A 25,144-nucleotide genomic window follows, 5' to 3' on the forward strand; every position below is an offset into this window, starting at 1 on the left:
TACTGATTTAGCCAGCTGAGATGTCAACCAAATGTTTTTCGCTTGTAATGAAATTATCCAGGGCCCTCATTTTGGCTTATGGCCTCAGTGCTGGTGGATGGCCAGACTTTATTAATCTGTCAGAAGTCCACACGCACAATACAGTCTCAGGAATCTTTAGGAATTTCAGCTCTAGAGGGAAAATCGTGTTCAAGAAATACTGTAGGCCTAAGCTACATAGCCACTTTGGCCAATACCAACACTGCTGTTCTGTACCTCTCATGTGTTTAAAGCAAATAATGCATTAAAGGGACACTCCACTTTAAAAAAAAAAAAATGCTCATTTTCCAGCTTCCCTAGAGTTAAATATTTGCTTTTTACTGTTTTGGAATCCATTCAGCTGATCTCAGGGTCTGGCGGTACCACTTTTAGCATAGCTTAGCATAATTCATTGAATCTGATTAGACCATTAGCATTAACTGTACTCTTATTCTGGCGTAATAATCATGCCGTTACATGACTGCTGGAGGAGCAATGATATTACACAGTGCCTGAAAATAGTCCCTTGCTATTGAAATTAACCAAGGGGACTATTTTTGGCTGCTGCGTAATATCACTACGCCTGCAGCCATGGTACTGCAGCAAAGTCCTTGATTATTACGCCAGAATGAGAGTATAGTTCCTAGCCGTATCGGCCTAGAAAATCACAACTTTTAATTTTCCGTCGGTCTTAATACACGATATAACTACAGAAGAGTCAAGTTTTAAATAGGAGAAATATTGAAACTCTTGGTTATTTTTTTTTTTTGTGTGATGCTAACGGTCTAATCAGATTCAATAGATTATGCTAAGCTATGCTAAAAGTGGTAACGCCAGACCCGGAGATCAGCTGAATGGATTCCAAAACTGTAAGAATCAAATGTTTTACTCTAGGGGAGCTGGAAAATTAGCATATTTAAAAAAAATAGTGGAGTGTCCCTTTAAGAGTTGACATGATGGTTTAATCAGTTCTCTTCTTCACCCAAGAAAATTAGTTGGAACAGACCTAGAACAGGTTTTTAAATGAGGCCTCGTTTTTAGTTTCCATGCTGAGCCATATAATCATCAGAAATTACTTTTTAACTGAAAGATTGGATTGAATAATGACAAAATCTGGGACTATTTACTAGGTTTAGAGCTACGGTTAGAAGGTATCATTAGGTCAATAAACCATTAACTCAACGGAAAAACATCATATTAATAGGAGTACAAACGTGTGTGTGTTTAATAAGAGCCTGGCAAGGCGTTAAAGATATTTTTGCAAAGTTAATTGCTTGCATGAAGATCTCATGCACTTATGCATTGATAATGCATTTAAAGACAACGATACACAAAAATTCTTACATTACAAACATATGCAAAACAGCTTTTTAACAATTTTATGGGGGATTTTGAAGCCATCAGAAAAGGAAAAAGAAATGTGATTTAGTTTATGTACAGAAAAAAATCTTTTCCATATTTACATCAGTATATATATATGACTAAATACAATCCAGTTAAAGATATGAAACATCATAAGAGAAGGACTTAACGTATTCTGCATGACAATTTTAGCAATAAAGATTTTTCAGTTTTAAGAAGACATATCAAACCTGTTATTGAACTACGTAAAAGAAGATAAAAGTGATTCAAAAGTATTTCTGTAAAAACAATTGGATATTCTTGTCTAATTTGAACAAGGATGTCTTCTAGTAAGGGGTCATGGATTACATCATACATCTTTCTTATTAAAGTCCAATATGAACTAATGTTTTGCATCAGGCCAGTGTTCCCCAATCCTGGTCCACAAGTCCCCCTTCCAGAATGTCTCTTTATTTAACACACCTGATTTAACTCTTCAGCAAGTTAGCCATTCTTGAAGGAAGCTGATGAGTTGAATCAGGCGTTTTAAATGAGACATCTAAAACATTTGGGGAGGGGGTACTCGAGGACCAGGACTGGGAAGCACTGCTCAGGCTATGTGAAGTACTCCCTCTACAGGTCAATAAAATCATCACAGTAAAACAGTAGCTGGCAATAGTACCCCTGGATACATAGGATTTTCAGATAATTAGATGAAACAGAAGCTATATTCAACAAATATATAATATTAATAATTAACATTGACTGTCTATATTTGCTAGTTGACAGCAACCAGTCAGCTTTCGTCCGAAATGTATGATTTAATGTAAGCGAAAGCATTGTAATACACATGTACTAGTGCAAGACCTTATGAAAAGGCTTATTATAGTGAACACCTACCCACAGCGACAGCAAAACACATAAATCTGAACTGGTTATAATGTGATAGGAATTGGTTTAGTCCTCAGAAAAGAAAAATACCTAAATCTTAAAAAAAAAAACTGTTAGACACCCAGGATGGGTTCAACTGCATTAACTGTACATGTAAATACGAGGCACAACTAGTAGTGATTTCTCCTCCAGTTGAGGGAGTGCCTCCTCTTCCTCTTCCTGTGGCTCTGCTCCTTTCTCTCCGGCCAGGGGAATCCGGTCACAGCAGCTCTCTCCAGGTCCTCATAATCTTCACTGTCTGATTCCTCCTCCTCTTCCTCCTCCTGCACAGGGCACCTTAGATGTGGGAAGACCTCCCTTAGTTTAGAGAGGAAGAATGACTTCAGACTGTGTCCGGCTTGAGCCACCTCTGAGTCCGCCTGTATTGAAAACAAGTCCAGTCAATATCTATCTACAGAAAACACGCTCACTGTATGTATTACTGTGTATATAAAAGGGGACATATCATGAAAATTTGACTTTTTCCATGTTTAAATGCTATAATTGGGTCCCCAGTGCTTCTATCAATCTAAAAAAAAATGTAAAAGATCAACCCAGTAACTAAGTTTTGGTAAACCATTCTCTGCAAGCATGTGAAAAAATAAGTCATTGAAATTTGGCTCCACATGTGATGTAAGAAGGAGATAATAGCGCCCCTTAATCTGAACTATCCAACCACAGCACTGCCATTTAGTGCAGAGATCAGCTCATTTGCATTTAAAGGGACACACCCAAAACGGGACATTTTTGTTCACGATAACATGATTTAATAAATTATCTATATGGTATTTTGAGCTAAAACCTCACATACCTACTCTGGGGACACCGAAGATTTATTTGACATATTAAAAAAGTCTTGTGAAATGTCCCCTTTAATGCTCTTTGAATACAGCTGTCCTGCTCCCACTTGACTCAGAATTTTTACTAACTACCCAACCAAACAACTAACCGACTTCTGCAAGCTAGTGTTGACATATTGCATCAAATAAAGTGTTTTTTTTCTGTCTGTAAATGAGGGACTTGTGAATGACACCCTTTCCTACACAACTGATAGAAAATAGTTGATTGAATGATGAATTGAATGAAATATTAGTTACAAAGGTTGAGATTTGGGTGGTAAGGAGATGCTGACAGACAAGAGCGAGGTAAGCAGGCACTATATATTCAGTTGTTTGATTGACAGCCTAAAAAAGCAAACTCCATTTAGAATTTCATAAATGAACAAATGAGTGCCATGCTTTTTTTTGGCTAATCTATTAAAAATTAAATTAAGGATAAATTAAACAGGATATTAAAAAGCAATGCATAATCAGAACATCAGTACGCGGCATGATTATAAATCAGCTATGACATTAATTATTTACAGCTAATAACTAGAATGACGTAGATTGGCAAAATAATGCATTTCACTCACGTAGTTGAACTTGGCACAGTTTTTGAACATCAGCAGGACGTCAGACACAAACTGCTGAGGAGACTGATAGTGTGTGTGGCTGTTTTTGTTAAGTCTGTTCTTGATGACAGACAAATCCATGGGCTTCTTGATGATCTGATAATAATGACGAGCCTAAAAATAGATATAGACAGACCATATATAGATTTGATCAATCCATATGAAGAAAAAAAATCAAAAGAGATTACTTTAGAACAGGGGTACCACAATGCATAAAAGAATCTGGAGGGCTACTTTTTGATATAGTCTACTCAAAACGTTTTTGTTTTACTTGTTGATTTGAGTTTATATGTTTAAGTATTGTTTAAAATGTTAACATATATAAGCCAAGCTAATATAAAAAATATGTAATAAATAAATATTATAATTGAGACTATTAATAAAATGTGCTTTGGCGGGCACCACGTTGGAGACCCCTGCTTTAGAAGTTTGCTTTAGGTTCCTGTTTCTTAGATTTCTTTGAAAAAGTGTTCTCAAATGTTACAGAAAAAGAAAGCTTAAAAATGATACATAAGCTCTGACTTTCCAAGTCTTGCCTAATTTTTTCCAAAGGAAACATCTGAAGAAACATCTAAGACAAAGCTGATACTAATATGACACGTAAGTTAAATCTCCAAGTCTTCTGAGCAATGAAGTTGCACATTTAAGGCAACACAATTTAATCTGCAAAGAAATGCATTCGATGCTCATTTCCAAATCAAATTCTTAAGATATAAAATTTGAAATTACCAGAGGGCTGACAGGCTCATGAAACGGAGCGCTAAGAATGTTGCTGAGGATCAGCAGTGTCAACTTCTCACATTTCTGTAAACAAACATCAAGACAAATCATCCTATTAAAAATCATTTTCACACATAGTTCCCATCTGTTGAAAGCAGATATTTCACTTTTCTCTTGGGGCTTGAACTTGCTTTCTGGATTTTGACTCCCAGATCTCTGAGGTCACAGGCACAGCATCCCCTTCACTTACCCTCTGGTCACATGTCGACAGTCCATATGGCACCGTGCCGGTGGACATCTGCACATTCTCACATTCATTTTCCACCTCTGGCTGCTCCACATCCCTGCACAGGGTACAAATCCAGTCGCCTCTGCAGAGGTCCGAAATGATAAAGGTTAGTTTCAGGTAGCAGTGAGTAAAAACCTGGCTGATAAATAGAGAATGGCTTACGTTGGGAAACTCCGCAGTGGTGGCACATGGCACGACAGGTGAAAGACTTTAGGGCAGCGGTCACAGCAGAGAAGGTCTCCACCAATGAGACAGACTGCACAGAAGTCCTCGTTTTCTATTTCAGGTCTCTCCACAGTGGCCTCGGGTTCAACGGCAGCATCCGATGTTGTCTCAGAGCTGGTGTCAGGTGGGAGAATGCTCCGCTCTGCCTCCCATTCAGATTCCGGTTCAAGATTCAGTCTCACTTCAGCTGTGGAATCCGGATCCGATTCAAATTCCTGTTCGGAAGTCGAGAGCACGGATTCGGGAGGCTGCTCGGATGCCATATCCGATTCCGATTCTGCTTGCGATTCCGGAATATCTGTATCTGATACCAGTTCGGCCTCTCCAGTGGAGTACGCTTGAAAATCAGAAGCTGGCACTGATCTGGGTTCAGATGGAAGATCATGATCAGAGTGAATCTCTTCCGTGTCAGGTTGCAGGGCAGGAACGGTATCGCTGGATATTCCTAGAACCCCAGATTCTTGGTTTGTGTTGCTTAATTCATGCACAGCAGGCTGGGATACCTCAGGGGGGCTGGATGATCCACCGTAATGCAAATGCTCTGATGACGGCTGCTCTGTGGGCAGCAAGCTGTCCCCGGTCTGACCTGACTCCTCACTCAATGTACCCTTAAAAACATCATAATAATTATTAAGGAAAGTGACATGAACTTTCCTTAAGTGGGACACAAAGTAATGCGGGGTTAATTGTAACACGGCTACTTTCCATATCTATACAGGGCTGAGCGATCTATGCTTTGTGTTTTGATGTGTTTTTATTAAGATATTGAACAAAGAGTGTTTTGGAGACATGGAAGTCAATTTCTTCATCTTATTTCTGAGTTAGGGCCACACCAAAGACTTTTTAAACCTTATCAGATTTTAAAAATGTGAGAGACCACAGACATAATGAAAAAACCATTCGAAGATTTAACATGTTTATTTCTATAGTGTGTGAAGTGCCACTATGTGGTCATGACAGCACACCACTGCACCATCAGATTCACTTCACAAACAACGCGGCGAATCTCAGCTAAGAACACAGGAAATGTCGTAGAGATCTAGCAATGTTTCTTGTGGCCAAACAGCATAAAGATATGAGATTAATACAACGGACTGCTTTTTTTACATCTCTCATGTCCATCTCACGTTGGATTGTGCCTGCTGCGCCATGTAGTTGTTATGGTTTCGTCTTTCATCAGCTCGCTATCTGATTGGGTATTGTTTTGTTTCACGTGACAATCTACAGTTTGTGTGTGTTTGTGTGTGTGCGTTTGTCCTTGGGGTTTCCCCCACACAACAAGATTTCTGATCAACATGTTAAATATTTACAATTTGCGATCGGAGCGGCCCCGACGTGCCTCCGAGCAGATTCAAATGCTCTAACACACCGCGCACCACAGGAAAATTTGATAAGATAATCGGTTCAACCACAAAGACGATCAGGACTTTATCTAGGATTGTCGTGGAAAGGAGGAAAATCGGCTCAAATTCAGCCCGATTATCTTGTGGTGTGTACCCAGCTAAAGTCACCAAATTGAACCTTATATTATTTAAATCACTGTCTTGTTATCTAAAAAATAACAACATTTTGAAACATGTCAGCAACTTCTAGTAACTGATAGCTGGGACTGAAAACATTTTTACACAACGGGGTTAGTTGTCACACAGTGTTACAACTAAGCCTCAGGTATTCAATGAAAACAATTAAATAATAAAATGAAAACAATGTAAATACTATAAATTTAAATGATAACTGTTAAAACAATATCAGGGGAAATAACCAACAATTATGATTTTAATTTTTTAATTGAATAAATGATTTTATGTTTTAATTGTGATCTATTTATATGCATTGATGCATAATACAAGGATGGTTAGATGAAGGATCATGGATGGATAGATATCCACACATGTATCTATTATAGGCAGATATACAAACAACATCCACCTTTAGTATATATACAGAAAAAAGCCAAAACGTGTTGTGCACCGCTCTCTCCTATACAGATGGTTTCATCGGGCGCATGTGTGGTGACGCGATGCGCATCTGGTCCAAACGTTACTTCCGGTATTAGTTTTTTTAATGCTCTGACTAGTTGCTAAACTGAACTCTTGAACAAACACATCGTCAAAAATAGCAATGTAAAAATGTTTTGATTTCCTATGTAATCTACGTGTTGTTTATTTTGCTTGTTGTATAATTAAACTACTTTAAAAGGACTTTTTTGTTATTTATTCTTAGGGGAGTTTACCGGAAGTTACATGTTGACCACAAAGCCGCTTGTTTATGTTGTTACTGCTGAAATCTTGATAGGCAGTTACCTCAGAAGGTGTTTCTCTTTCTGGCACTCTTCTTTCAGGTTTCAGTCCAGACTCAGAAGTTTCAGACGGGAGATCTGTGTTTTGTTGGCTCTGTGGTGGATGCCGTGACACCAGGATCTTAAGTCTCTCAAGGCACACAACTGCAACCTTGGAACCATCAGATGCTTCTTTGTCACTGTAGATGTAAATGAAAATAAACAAACAAAATATACACTTCTTTCTTTCTTTGTTTGTCTTAATGTGTCGGAATAAATTGTCTGTCATGTTACTTTTCCATTAAAGGAATAGTCTACTCATTTTCAATATTAAACTATGTTATTACCTTAACTAAGAAGAGTTGATACATCCCTCTATTATCTGTGTGCGTGCATGGAAGCGCTGGGGCGCGCTGCGACAGTTCGATAGCATTTAGCTTAGCCCCATTCATTCAATGGTACCACTCAGAGATAAAGTTAGAAGTGACCAAACACATCAACGTTTTTCCTATTTAAGACGAGTAGTTATACGAGCAAGTTTGGTGGCACAAAATAAAACGTAGCGCTTTTCTAAGCGGATTTAAAAGAGGAACTATATTGTATGGCGGAATAGCACTTTTGGGAGTACTTCAACTCACCTGAAAAATCCGCTCCCCTTCTCACTCTCATAATGGGAGAGGGAGGGTGTTACTGCGCTGAGTCGAAGTACTCCCAAAAGTGCTGTTCCGCCATACAATATAGTTCCTCTTTTAAATCCGCTTAGAAAAGCGCTACGTTTTATTTTGTACCACCAAACTTGCTCGTATAACTACTCGTCTTAAATAGGAAAAACGTTGATGTGTTTGGTCACTTCTAACTTTATCTCTGTTTGATACCATTGAATGAATGGGGCTAAGCTAAATGCTATCGAAGCCCCAGCGCTTACGTGCACGCACACAGATGATAGAGGGATGTATCAACTCTTCTTAGTTAAGGTAATAACATAGTTTAATATTGAAAATGAGTAGACTATTCCTTTAACGTGAATCGAAAGATTCTACCTTGTGTCCGTATCTCCTCTCGAAACTCTTCTTTTCTTTCTGGTTTTCTTTTCGTAGGCATATGCATATACATTTTCTAAATACAGAAAAAGTTATAGATCAATGAAAATATCACTACAGATTGCATTTATAATATATACTGAACAAGAACTGTCATTCAGTACCTGGCTCGGACTTGGTGGTCAGAGAGGATCCGCGGCGAACATTTTGCTGAGATCCTCGGATGACATCGCCATCATCCTCTGTCTCTGTGAGCCGTGGACAGTCCTGCAGAGATCCAGAAACCAAACTATAAGGTCAAGGTTATCATATATTACATGCAGAGAGGTAATAACGTGCAATAATGCAATAATAATGCAGTAATATTACAACAACAGCACGCAGAATACATCAGTCAATGTGAGTTAAATTATTAAACTGAATTCAATCAGTTATGTGGGCTGCTGCATCTAATTTGTTCTCAAAAGAGAAAGAGGTTAAATGATCTGTTTCCAAGACAACAGTTATCTCTTTTGATGTACATCATCAGCTTTCTCCCTAAAAGGAAAGTAATAGAGCAGAGCCCATTAAAATCAAAGGTGTTTTGGGCTGTGTGGCATTGGTTGAAAAGCACTTTATTAAACTAATTTTAATCATATTGATTATGTTATAGTGGCAAAATCAAGCCTAGACCCCAAAGCTCTTAAAAGGAAAACATCATTGTTTTTCAATTTTTTACTATCTTACCTCAACTTAGATGAATTAATACATACCTATCTTTTTTCAAAGTGTGCACTTTTAATTTTTGTACAGCGCTTCGTGAATGTGTTAGCATTTAGCCTAGCCCCATTCATTCCTATGGCTCCAAACAAAAGTTTTATTTTGTGCCACTATACTTACTCATGTATCTACTCATGTAACAGTCTTTAAATAGGGAAAACATGGAAGTGTTTCTAAATTCATCCCTGTTTGGATCCTAAGGAATGAATGGTGCTAGGCTAAATGCTAACATATTCACAAGGCGGAAGTGTGCGCATTGAAAAAGATAGGTATGTATTAATTCGTCTAAGCTCAGGTAATAACATAGTAAAATATTGAAAAACCCCGGTGTTTTCCTTTAAATGTATGACAAATAATAAATTACATCATATCCTCATAAGAGACTTAGTGTGTTTTGGCCCAAACAGACTCTTTGTACTATATTTTTCATAGCATTTCACAACACTAAGCTCTGTAACAATCCCAACATTTCCTCATTACATCTCTTGCACACATACCATATACATAAGGTTCACAGTACCTGCTGTGTTACGCATCCCTGGTCTCCAGTCACTGTTGCCAGGCTTTGAGCATCTTTAGAGAGCCTCTTAGGGGCTCCTCCGGGTCCTACCAGGCTGCTCCGAGACCTGGTCCTCGTCTCTGAACCGGAACGGCTCCGGCTATCATCTCCCCGGCCTTGAGCCGGCGTGTACATCTCAGACGCCAATGATCTCTACGGAAGAGAGAAAAGTTATGTTAGTGTATGCGCCACGTTTGAACCATAGCAACTGTGACAACAGAGGACTAGGAGGTAATGAACAACAACACACTGTGGTTGGTTAATTCTACGCAGTCCGGAGCCTACCTAAAAACAATAACAAGTCTGCATCTATCAACACTTAAAGAAATTCTCTTGATAATATATGACTTAGTTACAGCATAAATTATCATGTAAATCTGGGCCACCAAAGACTTCTTTGAATAAGTAGCATTAACACTTTAGAGATTAGACGTTCTCCACTCCGTGACTCTCATCTACTCTTGTCATGATTTCAGTAATGCGAGAAGTTTCAAGAAAAGCCCAAGCGACTGCGCCCTTGACTAACAAGACAAATGTCAGAGTTGCTCACGATGACGTAGCTCCTCCCCCAACCTCTCGGTGTCTCTCTTACCCCTTTCTCTTTATCTGGCTCGTTATTATCTCCGGATTAAAAGCACTCACCTGATAGACGCTCACGAGGAGAGGGTGAAATGAATCGAGCTGTGGAGAGTGTGTGTCGTAAGTGCGTGTGTGGGTGCAAAGAGATGGTAGGAGGTCTCAAGACTTGAGAGGTAATCGTGTGGGCTCGACAGCAAGACGAAAATTCCAAGTGCGAGTTCTTTCAATTCCCCTAGCTTCTCATTAATACTAGGTTAAGTAAATATGCAGTTGCACCCAGGCACTTTTTTCCTTTCGTTTAATCACATTGCAGTTATGGGCTGAAGACGATACATAAAAAAAATAAATATTACACTAATTTGCCTCTGGAGTACAACATCATACAACGACATGAAACTTGACTGGTGTTTGTCTCATAAAATGCATCAAAATACTGACATCAAGAGATCTAAATAAAACTTCTATTGGTTCACGTCCAATTCTGCACGGTAGAGTCTGTATGCAGGTAGGTATGCAAGTGGATGAGGGTGCATGTGTGGGTGAGATATTGTGTGTGTGGTACAGTGTGGTCTTAATAGTTTTTCAGTTGACGCTACAGTTGTCCTCACTTATGTCTCACAATCTGCAAAAGTGCTGTCAACAGCTTTCAAGATGAAATGCATCACACCCACAGAAAATACAGTGCCTGGACAGATTCTGTTTTTTTTATCTAAATGAATATTGATGCAGGAGTACGTTGTGAGGCCTGTTTGTCCACTACAAATGCACTCAGTATAACTAACCAGAACCTAAGCAGCACGCTACACCTTAAAGGGACAGTTCACCCAAAAGTGAAAACTTACTCTCATGTTGTTACAAACCTGTATAAATATTGTTTGTTCTGATGAACACAAAGAAAGTTTGCAATTGGAAGCTCTATTCGCTTTCATGGTATTCTTTTTCCTACTATGGAAGTCAATGGGGATTTTGATTGGTTTGGTTACAAACATTCCTTAAAGGAAAACACCACCTTTTTTCAATATTTTACTATGTTCTTACCTCAACTTAGATGAATTAAAACACACCTATCTTTTTTCAATGCATGCACTTAATCATTTTACAGCGCGTCGTAAATGTGTTAGCATTTAGCCTAGCCCCATTCATTCCTTAGGATCCAAACAGGGATGAATTTAGAAGCCACCAAACACTTCCATGTTTCCCCTATTTAAAGACTATTACATAAGTAGTTACACAAGTAAGTATGGGGGCACAAAATAAAACATGGTGATTTTTTTAAGCGGATAAAAGTATGGCCGAGGAGCACTTAGTTTGCAGCACTTTGACTTCTGGGGCAGTAATATTGACGGAAGTTTGAGCGAGAAGGGGAGTAGTCAAGAGTAATGATGTTACTGCGCGCCAAGTAGGGCTGGGCAAAAATGTTTTCGATTTTTTTCGATTTATCTTTTTTTTTTAAACGTGGTCGATTAAAAATCGATTCTTAAAGGCCACAAATTGACTTTTTAAAAATGAAATAACCTGATCTTGTTTGATCAAAATGCGACTGATCTGACTTTTTCAGCATACATTTTTCATCTTGCATCCAAATTGTATTGTATTTAACATAATTGTATGCATTTGAAAATTAGAGATGGGTTCTGTTTTAAAGTTTTTTTTTTTTACCTTAAAACAATGTTTCCAAAAAAGTTTCAGTCGTTCATCCACTCGAAACAGGGTGAACGGCACTTTCACATTCGCTTTGCAGGCCTCTGTCAGCCAAAACCGCACTAAAGAAGTTTCCAACCGTCGGGTCGTGGTCCTGAAGTTCGAGTGAAAACTATAAAAACTTGCTTTACAGCAAGTTACAATCCAATCAGAGCCAGCTTTGCTGCAGTAGGCTAAATTATTTACGACAGTGGTAAAGGACAATTCCGCTTCCAACCTGTAGGGGGAGCAAGGAGCATAAACTCTTTAGTGTTGCTTTAATGTACCCAAGTGTACCCAAAATAAAAGTTAAATATACAGGTTTGTGGCTCTTAATTTCTTTTTATTAACTCTTTCCCCGCCATTGATGAGATATCTCGTCAATCTGCAATACCGCTATTATCCACCAGGTGGCGCTCTTCCGCAACTTATAAAAACCGGAAGTATTGCCCTAGGGCAAACAGCTATATGTCCGTGTATGTTTTAAAGATCGCTCTGCATCTGTTCTCTATCAAAAGTCCTTCACAAAAATGGAATTATCTCAGCTTTTTGCTCAAAATATGGTGTTTTTTATGAAACCTACACATATTTGAGAGGTGATAAAAACAGAACACGTGAAGGTAGGATGAAACAGATTTTTTGGTTTGAAAGCAGAGGATCTGTTCTTTTATTTCATATATTGTATGTTTATATATTTAAAAAGGAGCATTTTCTGGAAGGCATTAAACTTTTGTGAAAATCATGAAAAATGCTGGCGGTGAAAGAGTTAATTACCCACTTGTTAACTTATGTTCACTGTTCTTTTTTATAAATATAGTATTTGTATTAAATCTATATTCATTGAGTCGAATCGAGAATTGAGCATAAAAGTCGATCCGAGAATCTGAATCAAAAGGAGAATCGATTTGATAGATTGTGAATCGAAATTGAATCGATCGGGAACATGTGAATCGATACCCAGCCCTAGCGCTGAGGTCGAAGTGCTGCAAATTTAATGCTCTTCCACCATACAATATAGTTTTCATTGTTTTTATTCGCTTAAAAAAATCGCCACGTTTTATTTTGTGCCACCATAATTACTTGTGTAACTACTCATATAACAGTCTTTAAATAGGGAAAACATGGAAGTGTTTGGTGGCTTCTAAATTCATCCCTGTTTGGATCCTAAGGAATGAATGGGGCTAGGCTAAATGCTAACACATTCACAACGCGCTGTGCAAAGATGAAGTGCACGCAATAAAAAAAAGACAGGTATGTATTAATTCGTCTAAGTTGAGGTAAGAACAAAGTAAAATATTGGAAAACAGTGGTGTTTTCCTTTAAAATAGCTTCCTTCATGTTCATAAGAACATAAAAATTATACAGGTTTGTAACCCTATCCCTTTTAAATTAAAATTAAACTTGTTTGCACCACACACACACAGTACACTTATAACCTCGAGCAACGTATTACGAAAAATAATTTGCCAAACGCTGCAGCACTGTTTTAGTGATTTGCATCAAAACAACAAGGTGAATGAGCATAAGCATAAACAAGGATCTATCACAGCAACTACATAATACATACTGTAAAAAAATGCACTTTCCATTTAATTGTTAATATGAATTCTAATTTAATATATAAATTGTAATACTGTAAGGAACACATACTGATATCCCCCTCCTCCCATAGCTTAAAACATTTGCACTAATGTTTGATAGTCTGTGCATCTGCTAAGCCCTGCGGTGTAGACCAGTTAAATGTGTGGTTGATATGCAACCTTTGCGACACTGATGAAAGACAGGCCTGAGGGCTGTGGTCAGTAAACTAAGAGCAAAGGTATTGCTTTGCAAAATAAAGAATACACAAACACAAAACTGAAACTCACCCTGCCGTCATCTATACAAGCAAACATAGGCTGCAGCTCAACCATGGCTTGGTCGTTGGATTCTGTGGTCGGCTGGTCTTGAGCCTGACCCTGCTGAAAGTCACTGTTTGATGCTGCCTCACTTCCTGATGCAGCGGTTTGTCCTCTCCCACCAAAAATCTGGCCTGGTTCGGATATTCTCCCGTCAATGATTGTCGAATCAGCAGGGAGCGATTCGCTGTTGGATCCGGAAGGGCGGCGGCTGGCTACGTGCTGGACAGAGTCATGCCCTGGGTGAGAGGTGGACCGCTGTATGGGCTGAGATCCAGGTGGGTTCACGGGGACAGAAGCATCAGCTTCCCAACAGCCGCGGAGTGATGGTGGGGAGCTCTGGCTGGTGGCCTGTGGACACTGGGTGGGGTATTTGTCCAGGGTTACGGGGTACTTGTCCAAAGAAACCGACTGGGTTGGTCTGCAGTGAAGGCAGCAGAGTTGAGGCTGGCAAAAAGTCTGGTAGGCGCAGCCAGGTTCACGCACAGAGTGGCACAGAGGAGGCATGGCTATGCAAGGTACAGGCTGAGGTCGCAAGATACTGGAGTGACCGACAACCTCGGTGTAAGAACGACTTCCACCCTCAACAACCAGCTGACCTACAGCAAAGTTGAAGTGTTAATCAATACTGTATTCCTTTCCCAAATGGTTTGAGCTGCCTAAACCCATTTATCATACATATGATGTAATTCAATTTTTTTTTAGATCATTTCAGACTTGGGTGTATACATATATTATATTCTTTTATAAATTTTATTTGCATACTTGTTTATTCCAGCTGATTTTAAAGTGCAACCAAACTTCATCAACACAGAACCAAAAGCCTAAAACTAAAGTTTACCAGAAGCACTATTCACTGCTGCCTTGTAAGCACTTAAAGGAAACTGAGTGCTCAACAAACCTGTCCATCAGCTATGATTTCTCAATAGATGTGTTTACCTAAAGTGGACATCTGCTTGGTCCAGAAACTGGCATCCCAGTTGAACTTAATTTTTAAAGGGGCCCAGGAGTCTGAAAGCATCAATGGCTCCAACAACTGCTGCATCTGAAGAGCAATCTGAGAAATAAATGATACATCAAACCTCATGATTAGTGACACAGAGTTATAAATACTGCATGCAATTCTGTGAGTGAAATCGAAACTCTTTTAGCACTGTTCTCTATGTATAAACGGTGAGAAGATGAAATAATGGTTTCTATAAGTAGCTCAAAATCGGTGAGAAACATGCAACAAACTTACACTACAGTTTAAGAATCTTATAGCATCAATGTTGACTTTTGTGAGTCTTGAAGGCATATGTATGAATTGGTAAAGTGGAGTAAAATGTAATTGTGCAAACATATAATTTCTCTCAAAAATATAATTTCTCTCACAAAAAAAAACTATGTGGATTACTTGGACTAAAATTTGAGGAACAGCCAGAATAGATCCGAACCCAAAATAAATGGGTGGCTGCCGAGAAAACATTTCTGCAAATATACTTGTATATCTAGGTAAATGCTAGGTGACACTGACCACTTTAAAGGAAAACACCACCGTTTTTCAATATTTTACTATGTTCTTACATCAACTTAGACGAATTAATACATACATATCTTTATTCATTGCGTGCACTTAATCTTTGTACAGTGTGTTAGGAATGTGTTAGCATTTAGCCTAGCCCCATTCATTCCTTAGGATCCAAACAGGAATGTATTAAGAAGCCACCAAACACTTCCATGTTTTCCATATTTAAAGACTGTTACATGAGTAGTTACATGAGTAAGTATGGTGGCACAAAAAAAAATGGCGATTTTTTAAAACTGATAAAAAATGAGAACTATATTGTATGGCGGAGAGCACTTAGTTTGCAGCACTTCGACCTCCGTGCGTAGTAACATCATCACTCCTGACTACTCCCCCCACTCGCTCAAACTTCCTTCAATATTACTGCGCCATAGGTCGAAGTGCTGCAAACTCAGTGCTCATCCACCATACAATATAGTTCTCATTTTTATCCGCTTAAAAAAATCACCACGTTTTATTTTGTGCCACCATACTCGTGTAACTACTCATGTAACAGTCTTTAAATAGGGAAAACATGGAAGTGTTTGGTGGCTTCTAAATACATTCCTGTTTGAATCCTAAAGAATTAATGGGGCTAGGCTAAATGCTAACACATTCACAACGCGCTGTACAAAGATTAAGTGCACACATTAAAAAAAGACAGGAATGTATTAATTAGTCTAAGTTGAGGTAAGAACATAGTAAAATATTGAAAAATGGTGGTGTTTTCCTTTAAAGCGTAACTAAACCCCTGGTCAGAGCCTGACTCCACCCACAGCCAATAATTGAAAAACGCAAGAAAAGTGGGCAGATCCCAACGGAGATAGAGGGGACGAACTAAGCTCGTACCAAGTGTGTGGTTAGATCGTAACAAGGGCGTGGTGAGCTTGAACCTGCTTACGTCACGAGTCATTTTTTGGACCCAACATCCAATAGGAAAATTAAACTGCAGTAGCCACCGTTCAACCTGAAGAGGGCAGCACTCAGACGTTTTTACACCATAAATTGTAGTATTAAAACACTTTATATCCAAATGTCAAAAAACTTACTAAAATCAATGAACAGCACTAATAAAGCATCATTCTTACAGATCATTAACCAAAAAAAGTTGGTTTAGGGTTTAGTTACTCTTTAAAGATGCTAAAATATAACATTAGTCAAGAATAAGTAAGTGATCCAAAACTATAGTGTAAAAGTTATAACATTTTCATTAGCCCATGTGCACTTTCAAAAACTCCTACCAGCTCTTTGCTGAACAGCAGTGGATTTCGCCTGTGGTGGGCTGTGGCCCAGGTAATGAAGTTCTGCACGTGCTCCAGCTGACTGCACAGCTCTATGGCTCCCTGCAGCTGGTCCTCCAGACGTTGCTTGAAATCGCTGGAGATACTCTGCACAGGAAGGCAATGATAAAAGCATGAATCTCACCACTTCTACTCCATCTGTCTGGATATGGTTCTACTTGGCACTATCTGCGTTTTTTGCACCAATCAGTCCGTGGACGTTCTCAGTTCTGCATGCTCCATCAACCGAACATCTACCGTCAGCTGGGTGTTCGGAGATGAACACGGCACAGAAAGACAGAGTACAAAAGGAGGGAGAAAAAGTAATTACCTCCAGTTGCTCTATTAATAGGTTGGCCCGTTTGTTAAGCTCGTTCGTCATAATCATCTTAGCCATTTTAATCTGGTTCTCTGCCTTCCTCTGCGTGATCTTTATACCGTGGAGCCTGGACAAGTGGAAGGAAAAATGAAGACGTTTGTTGATTATGGATTATGGAGTCGTCAAATGGATTTTAAACATACCGATATGGCATAGTGCGTGGATCTGGATGCTCAAACATCTGTTAAAATCGTTTGAAGAAAAAATGGATCTTTATGCGGCACATAAACTATGATTGTTGCTATATAAATACCAGCTGTTCACGTTGTAGATAACTAATGGACACGCTTGGCTTAACTAGCATAGCTGTTAAAGGAGAAAATGTGTGAGGAAGTGCTACAGTACCTGCCCTGGACCTGCTTGGCTGTGCTCTCCACAGCCGACCTCTTCTCCTCCACGTGTGCCATGAGGTTCTGCAGGAGCCACCGCTGGTCTTGTAAAGCTTTTCCAACGTGCACCAGCCTAAAGAAAAAAAATCATATAGTAAAGCCAGCCAAACACCTTTGACTTCTGGCAGAAGTTGAAATAAAACATGCTGGACACCTAGGCATGCCCGACAGCCTATGTTTGTTGATATTTGATAACTGGGCCACCTGTTCTGTCTGAGCACAGCGGGTACGAGTGTTTGCGAGAGAGTGTGTGGATGTTAGTGAACGCGGGCATGCGTGTCAGTGGGTACGTGTCCTCCGTGCATACCGATGGTCTTTGTGGGTGGACAGGTGACAGATGCTGCAGGCCATGAGGTCGCACGTTTCACAGAGCAGTTCCAAAGGCTCCTGTTTGTGGAGAGGACACATGACAACAGCATGCCCGCAACAACCGGCTCCTACAGCATGCAACAAAACAGAAGAGAGGAAATAAGGCTCATTAGCAGATGGCTATTAAAACCACATCATCTGTAATCAAGAATCACAAATCAAAAAATATATATAAATTGACGGATTTGACACAAAAACAAGTGAGCTAATATAAGAAAGCATGAGGAATGTACAGGTTTAAATGAGGATTCAAATATCTTAGACCAATACAGAGTTACTTGTTGTTCTCTGTGAGTCACTTTCTATTTTGGAATAATTTATTTTTGGTGGAAAACCACAAGCATGTTAAAAGCCTATAAATATTTTTAGAAAAGAAAATCAGATCTTTGTTCGATCAGTAAAAGTCTCATTAAAAGTCCACTCCACGTATGCTTTTGTGGAGCCAAACACAAAAGGGTGACGAAATCCAGTGTCCAGCATCAGAATAAAAAAAAACTTTTTTTTGCACATATAAGATTAAGGTCTGAACTTATTATAATCATTATTTTTTAGATTTTTAGTAATCATTATTATCATTACCGCAACATATTACATTAAATATAAGCATTTACAAACTCATGTTTCGGTAATGAGAACTAAAAAGTGTCTAGGTACTTTGACAAACAAAATGTACATTTTTATCTGGAGAGAAAAAATAAGAACTGTTTACCTGGTAGCCATCTTGAGTGTCACAGTCAATTATGTCCCTTCCAACATTTTTTTTTTTTTTTAAAATATTAGTTCCTTGAGGGCTTAAACAATGATTGAAAATTGTTGCGGAGGATGAGAAAATTGGTCTTGGACACATTTATATTCCTTATTATTGTCTTTACATTAACCACATGTTTCTTTCCTGTAAATGTTTATAGTATAACATGCACTGAAGCTTTGTATTTTTAAAATTTTTTAATTATAAATATTTCTATGTCAAAGAACCAAAATCCAGTCATGGACACGTTGCGGTAATGAAAAATTTCCCCTTAAATGTGGAAAAAACAACAAAATTGGTTTGTATGATGTCATTTGAAATCATGTGCAAAAAAGTACATGAAGAGATTTACTTTTACGTTTTTTATCACAATGTTTCATGACACCTTATTTTGCGAGAATCACCCAAAAGCATAGTTTTTCAATGTGAAATCCACCTGCACAGAAAAATTTTACCTGTCGGGATCTAAACTGTGCTGTATTTTAATGCATGGCATTGTGATGCCTCTCAAATGAATTGTATACAATCAATGCATTGTATTGCATTGCAAGTGGCTCCTAATTGGCTTCCCATAGCTGCTTCAAACCAAAATGCATCCCTTTGTTTTTCACTATGATCTTTCTTCTTTAAAAAGCCTGCTTGGGAATTAGGGAGCAATTTATTTGATTTTATTCGCTTTCAAATATTACAAACAAACCCAAAATAACTCAACCACAGACTCAGTCGGTCTGAAAAAAGACATCCATGCGAACCTTGAGATCAATAGCAGAAACAAATCAATCAAACATTCTCGTTTCCAGTCCATCGTACAAAAACTCTTCATAATATCATTTCACTATAACGGTCTCTGTGCATAGGCACGAGTTTGATCAGAGAAGAAAAATCATGCAGGCAGGCCTCATTTAGAAATAAAGGACCTGAACTGACAACATCTGTCAAACTAGATACACAGTCCGTCCATCAGAAGCGATGGCTGATGCTGTGACAGTGTACGGTAGAGAGAGGCATGCTGACACAGTGCACAGGGAGAGAGAGAGAAAGAGAGAGAGAGAGAGAGACCACAGCCTCCAGCTCTCAAGAGCTCCCACAGCCTCAATGCAAACTGGTGACCGACCACATCCTGCTTCACACCCGCACTTCTGTTTCTCTCACACTCTATCTCTCTCTCTTTCTCTTATCACCTCTTCTGTCTCTTCTTTCTATCTTTCTTTATGTCACTTTTATCACCCGCTCTCTTATTTTTCGTGTGGATTTGTGGTGTCTTTATCATATGTTTAGCGGGTTCCATATTGCCGAAGCCCGAGAGTATCTAATGTACGAAATGAATCTACAGTACTGTGGGTTTGGGCGGATCGTCCAAATTTGAAATGCGTCTGCTCAAAGAGTAATAGAAAGTAGGTCACATGAAAAATACAACACTACATCACGGAGGATAATTATTCATGCTTATTACAAAATGCATTATTCATTGTGTTGAAGCAAAATGAAAAAACAAAGTAAGAAAAATATGGTGCAGAGCTGATAATGTCCAGAAACGTGCAAGCAAACAGCAAAGCAGGAAAGTAATTACAGATTGGAGAGAGAGAGAGATAGAAAGAGTCTTGCCTATTTCGGATGGTGACGGAGGGTCTCTCTGCTGATGCTGCTGCTGCAGGTCAGAGGGTTGAGTCGAGGTCCTCTCGTGCTGATGCAGGTCTGTGCATTGGAAACACAGCCACTTGTTGCAAAAGGTGCACAAGCTTTGTGCCATCCTGGGCTCTGTGCAGTCGGAGCAACACTGAAACATAATCAGGCGCAATCACGATCAATACGAGCTCTTGACATGCCTCTAAGTCACAGCTGAGTGGGTGCCATTCGAGCTTACCACAATAACTGATCAAACAGATCTGAGTATGATGCAGCATCTTTCATGCAAGTTTTATATCAAAATATTTTTATCTGCAACGGATGCATCACTACTCTGAAAGCATTCATTTTGTATTCTGCACTTACTCGAACAACAAAGCTGCCCATTCAATGGATGCCAAAAATAGTCACTTTTATATTCCAAGACGCATTGTTTGCCAAAAAAAGATGTGTCACAAAAAGCTGCACAAAAATTATTCACTGTCAACCTCGAAAATGACTCGTTTTAAACTTTAGCATTATCCATGATTTGACAACAGCACAAGATTATCTTACCTTCTCCATGGCGGTGGCAGGATACGAATTCCTCAGCGTGCGCACGAGATTGCGATATCCAGCCGAGCAGCTCTCGCAGCAGTGAAGCAAGGACACAGCAAGTCACCGACACAGCTCACTGTGACAGCTCTACCTGTGGCAGGAAGTAGTGCACACTGCACACTTTAACCCCAGCGGAGCAAACTCCCGAGCTCTCTGCCTTGTATGCCCTTAGCCTTGACCAGCTGATCGACTTCCTGCAGCCGCTACAGGATTCCAAAACGCATCCCACCGTGAGCCACCATGATCCATCTTCTTAAATAAGCCTGTTCATAATAATCGGAAGTTAGGGAGGGCTGATAATTATTTTCTTTTTCTGGGACAAAATATCCCCGGCAGCCAAAAATGGAAGGGGAGAGGTGCTGGATGACCTACAATATGTAAGAGAACCGCACGGAGGAGCGAAAGGGTGCGAGATGGATCGGGGATGAGGGGACACGTTTCGTGCCCTCCTTCCGCGCGTCCTTAGATCAGCAGCAGTGAGGGACAGGTCCCTCCGGATCGAACGCGCTGAAACCGGGTCAGCCTTCTCCAAAGGTCAGATGGGAATAAAGATGCGCTTGCACAATGCCCTGTAAAGTGTGAAATCAATTACGATCTCATCACACCATCTCAAAAGAACGCGGAGGCATGAGTTCTTTGAAACCTGCCAGGTTGAGGAAGTGGAGGGGGAAGAATGAACGCTAATGATATCGTATGTAACCCAAATTAAAATATGACACATATCATGAGTGTCATGCAAATGAAAGCACCTCTACCGCTGTGAGTCTGCCTGACAACAACCCCTGCAGCCTGACCTACAAATCTGACAACTCTCTCTTCCTCTAGAGCTGCTCTGGGGAGCTTAAAACCATCTGATTCCCTATTGTGTACCCACAGACCCACTTTAAAACACAATTAGTCTTCGCAGCCAGTCTTTCTCTTGTTCTTTGGGCAGACAGGCGTGCCTGCATCCCCACACTACTGCCTTTGACGCCTATCCATTTACTGTAGCTTTTAAAACAGAAAGCTCGTGCTATCTCTCTCCTCACTGCCAGGGATGACTCCTTTTCTCCACTAAGTGACTTCAGCACGAACATCTTTCTGCCTGAGCAAGCACAAGCATCTCCAGAGAAAGTACATTAATAGAAACTTGAGAGGAGGTTCCTCCCCTGGAAGAACACCTTAGTAACATCCATTAAGATCATGGTTATGAGATCATGACATGGGAATGGCAGATTTGTTCACAGCAAATATTAACTCCACTGAATGCCCATTACTATATGTGCATATTTTTTTTGAAAAACACCAAAAACCTAAATAGTAAATCTATAATGATGACTATTTTTAAAACAATCTTTAATAAGTAAAACTACAGTATCTTAATCCAATGCCTAAATTGCCCAATGCCCCTGAGCTTATCTTAGTTTTCTTAAATGTGTAAATCAACTCGACATTTTAGTCTATTGAGACACAGGAATTCAATTGTGGTTAATCACAATGATGCACTTCCTATTAAACAAGCTACAAGTAAGCAAACTGTTCTCACATGATGTAGTGTGAAAACATGCACCAAAAAAAACAAAACTGCTAAGCTCTTCAAGCACACACACTTTAGAGGTGAGGTGTTTTCTTCTGTATAGAAACACAAAATAAGCACATGTGTAATAATAGGAGAAATATGTATATATATTTTTTTAATTACAGAAATAGTGATAGGAGGATATATTGCAGCGCCGATATATCGGCCGATAATTTTCATATGAAAATTATCGGCCGATATATCGGCGCTGCAATATATCATCCTATCACTTTTCATCTGTAATAAAAAAATTACTTGTTTTTGTGTATGGAAATGTGAATGTGAATATATATATATATTCTAGGGATGCTTAACGATTAATCGCGATTAATCGTTAGCAGAATAAAAGTTTTTGTTTACATCATATATGTGTGTGAACTGTGTATAATAACTTTGTATAAATAAATGTACACACATGCATGTATATGTTTTAGAAATGTTTACATGTGTATATACATTTGTACATTTATGTATAATTTATATTATATATAAATATAAATACTTAATATATACATTTTTTTTCTTAAAATTATACATGAATGTGTTCATATTTATATATATATATATATATATATATATATATATATATATATATATATACATATTTATTATACACAGTTTACACACATATGTGATGTAAACAAAAACTTTTATTCTGCTAACGATTAATCGCAATTAATTGTTTAGTCTGTAATATATTCATCTGTAATTATATATATATATATATATATATATATATATATATATATATATATATATATATATATATATATGGAAATGTGAATATATATATATTTTATATATATATATATATATATATATATATATATATATATATATATATATATATATATATATATATATATATTCATCTGTAGTATATTCATCTGTAATAAAAAAATTACTTGTTTTTGTGTATGGAAATGTGAATATATGTATATATATTTTCACATTTCCATATATCATCCTATCACTATTCATCTGTAATAATAATATATAATAGATGATTAGTGACAGGATGATATATTGCAGCGCCGATATATCGGCCGATATTTTTTTTTATTGACGACATAGGCTGACATAGGCTGATTTCAACTGGCCAGTAAATTTCTCTATATTACCTAAATTTGAAGTTTCTTACAAAAAAGACAGTGTCACTCAATGTAAAGCCAAAGTCTGACAGACAGTAAAACGACCAATCATTATTCACTTTTTAACATGACGTTATGTTGTGTCACACACAACACCACACTAGTTCAACATCCTTATTTAAAGAGTGATTGGTCAGATCCACATTAATTATGTCTTGTAAATGTTTTAAGGACTTAAGTGTTGTGTATATTTATAAATGTTATGAATAACCAAAGTTTTTAAGTTTCGCCTATTTTCTGTTTGTCTCTTATTTACTGTGATAACATTTGTTATATCGGCCTCATACCTGCCATACAGCTTTCTTAATATCGGTATCGGACATTAGAAAAAAATCATATCCGTTGACTTCTACAGAGGAATAATGAAATATTAAGGTAAAACGAATTGCATAACAACATCTTAATGTAGAAATTGAATAAAGGCATTTACTTAAATCCAGTGATAATCTATTTACTCTAAATCCAGTGATAGGAGTCATTATGTTGAACATTGCTGTGCAGAGATAAACATTAAAGTGACTAAGATAAGCTACCATAAGGACACAGCTTCACAGAGCAAACAGAGCACTCTGTCTCTTGCTGGACATATATAAATGCACGTGGTATCAAATAAATTCGCCGCGTGGCCATTTTAGAAAGTATTTGCGTGAAAGTAAATTATATATATATATATCTCAATTTAACCTTTATGTTTTATTCTAAGCCGTATTTTTTGGCGATACCTTGAAGGTGAAAACCATAACTCCCTTTTAATGTCAAAACTCTTGAGCTAGAAATATTCACACGTCAAGGAATCCTACATGTAGAGATCCCAATAAAATCTGGTTCATTACTTTATTTTAATAAATACCTATTTATTTTATTATTCGATTTTACGATTTGATTAGATTGTTCATTATTATTAGATGTCTTATTTGTGTATTATTGTTTACCTTTAAAGACTATTCAATGCCTACCTATCTGAAATACTTACAGTAAGTTTAAATTCGATATAAAATTGGTATTTACATGCATAAAATGCGCACTAGACCTAGTATCTGCGTTTTTTGGGAGCATCATTTCGCACACCTCACATATGGGATGGGACTCCACCAAATCCTACGCAAACCGCTCATATAACGTGGCAGCATCTGTGATGGATATCTCAAAACAGATCGATACTAGACATTATCACAATGCCGATCACAAATAACACATTGATGCATACAGTACACGCATACACAGTTTGAACCGCACCTTGCTTCTCTTGAAGAGGCAAAAATCCAAAAATCCTCCTCCTCCTCGGCGGCAGGATGGCTATAGCGATTTCATCAGCCCTTCTTGTCTAAACGTCCTCATATATCCTTAATGTTAAAGACTTTTCAACCCGTAAAGCTGTAACGTTATTCACATTTATACGCTTATGATTTTTACCTCAACTGCTTGAGCACTGAAACTGTCACAGGCAAAATCGAGCATGCATCAGCAGTCTAAACGCACAACTTTCAATCTACAGTCTTCGGCAGATCTACAACATGCATAAAATATTACATTAGTGCCCGTAATTAAAGTTATAAGGGAAGAGATGTCGTTATCAGTCCTCCAGCTCGTGTGTTTGTCGTGACGCGCGCCCCGCGTTGCGCACTAAAGTTCTTCACCTTTAAATATCATCGGCATCCAATCCAGCAGATGTCGCCTTTGCTTCACTTTTCTTTCATAGCACGTGATGAAAACCTAGACTTTTTAAAACTAG

General features: G+C 38.4%; 1 protein-coding gene across 1 annotated transcript; it reads right to left on the bottom strand.

Annotated features, from left to right (window-relative positions):
- Positions 1-1,273: 1,273 nt before the first annotated feature.
- trim66 (tripartite motif containing 66) lies at positions 1,274-25,050 on the bottom strand. Its single transcript, XM_065267705.1, has 18 exons — positions 24,649-25,050; positions 20,662-20,966; positions 20,086-20,257; positions 17,671-17,800; positions 17,320-17,436; positions 16,927-17,041; positions 16,557-16,703; positions 14,709-14,826; positions 13,740-14,368; positions 9,574-9,765; positions 8,459-8,561; positions 8,295-8,370; positions 7,280-7,454; positions 4,914-5,584; positions 4,713-4,833; positions 4,472-4,546; positions 3,704-3,856; positions 1,274-2,669 (listed from the first exon to the last, which is right to left on the bottom strand). Exons 2-18 carry the CDS (start codon positions 20,668-20,670, stop codon positions 2,421-2,423), a joined length of 3,252 nt encoding a protein of 1,083 aa, XP_065123777.1. The 5' UTR covers positions 20,671-20,966; positions 24,649-25,050; the 3' UTR covers positions 1,274-2,420.
- Positions 25,051-25,144: the final 94 nt, after the last annotated feature.

Source organism: Paramisgurnus dabryanus, chromosome 2 (genome assembly GCF_030506205.2).
Source record: "Paramisgurnus dabryanus chromosome 2, PD_genome_1.1, whole genome shotgun sequence".
Taxonomy (NCBI): Eukaryota; Metazoa; Chordata; class Actinopteri; order Cypriniformes; family Cobitidae; genus Paramisgurnus; species Paramisgurnus dabryanus.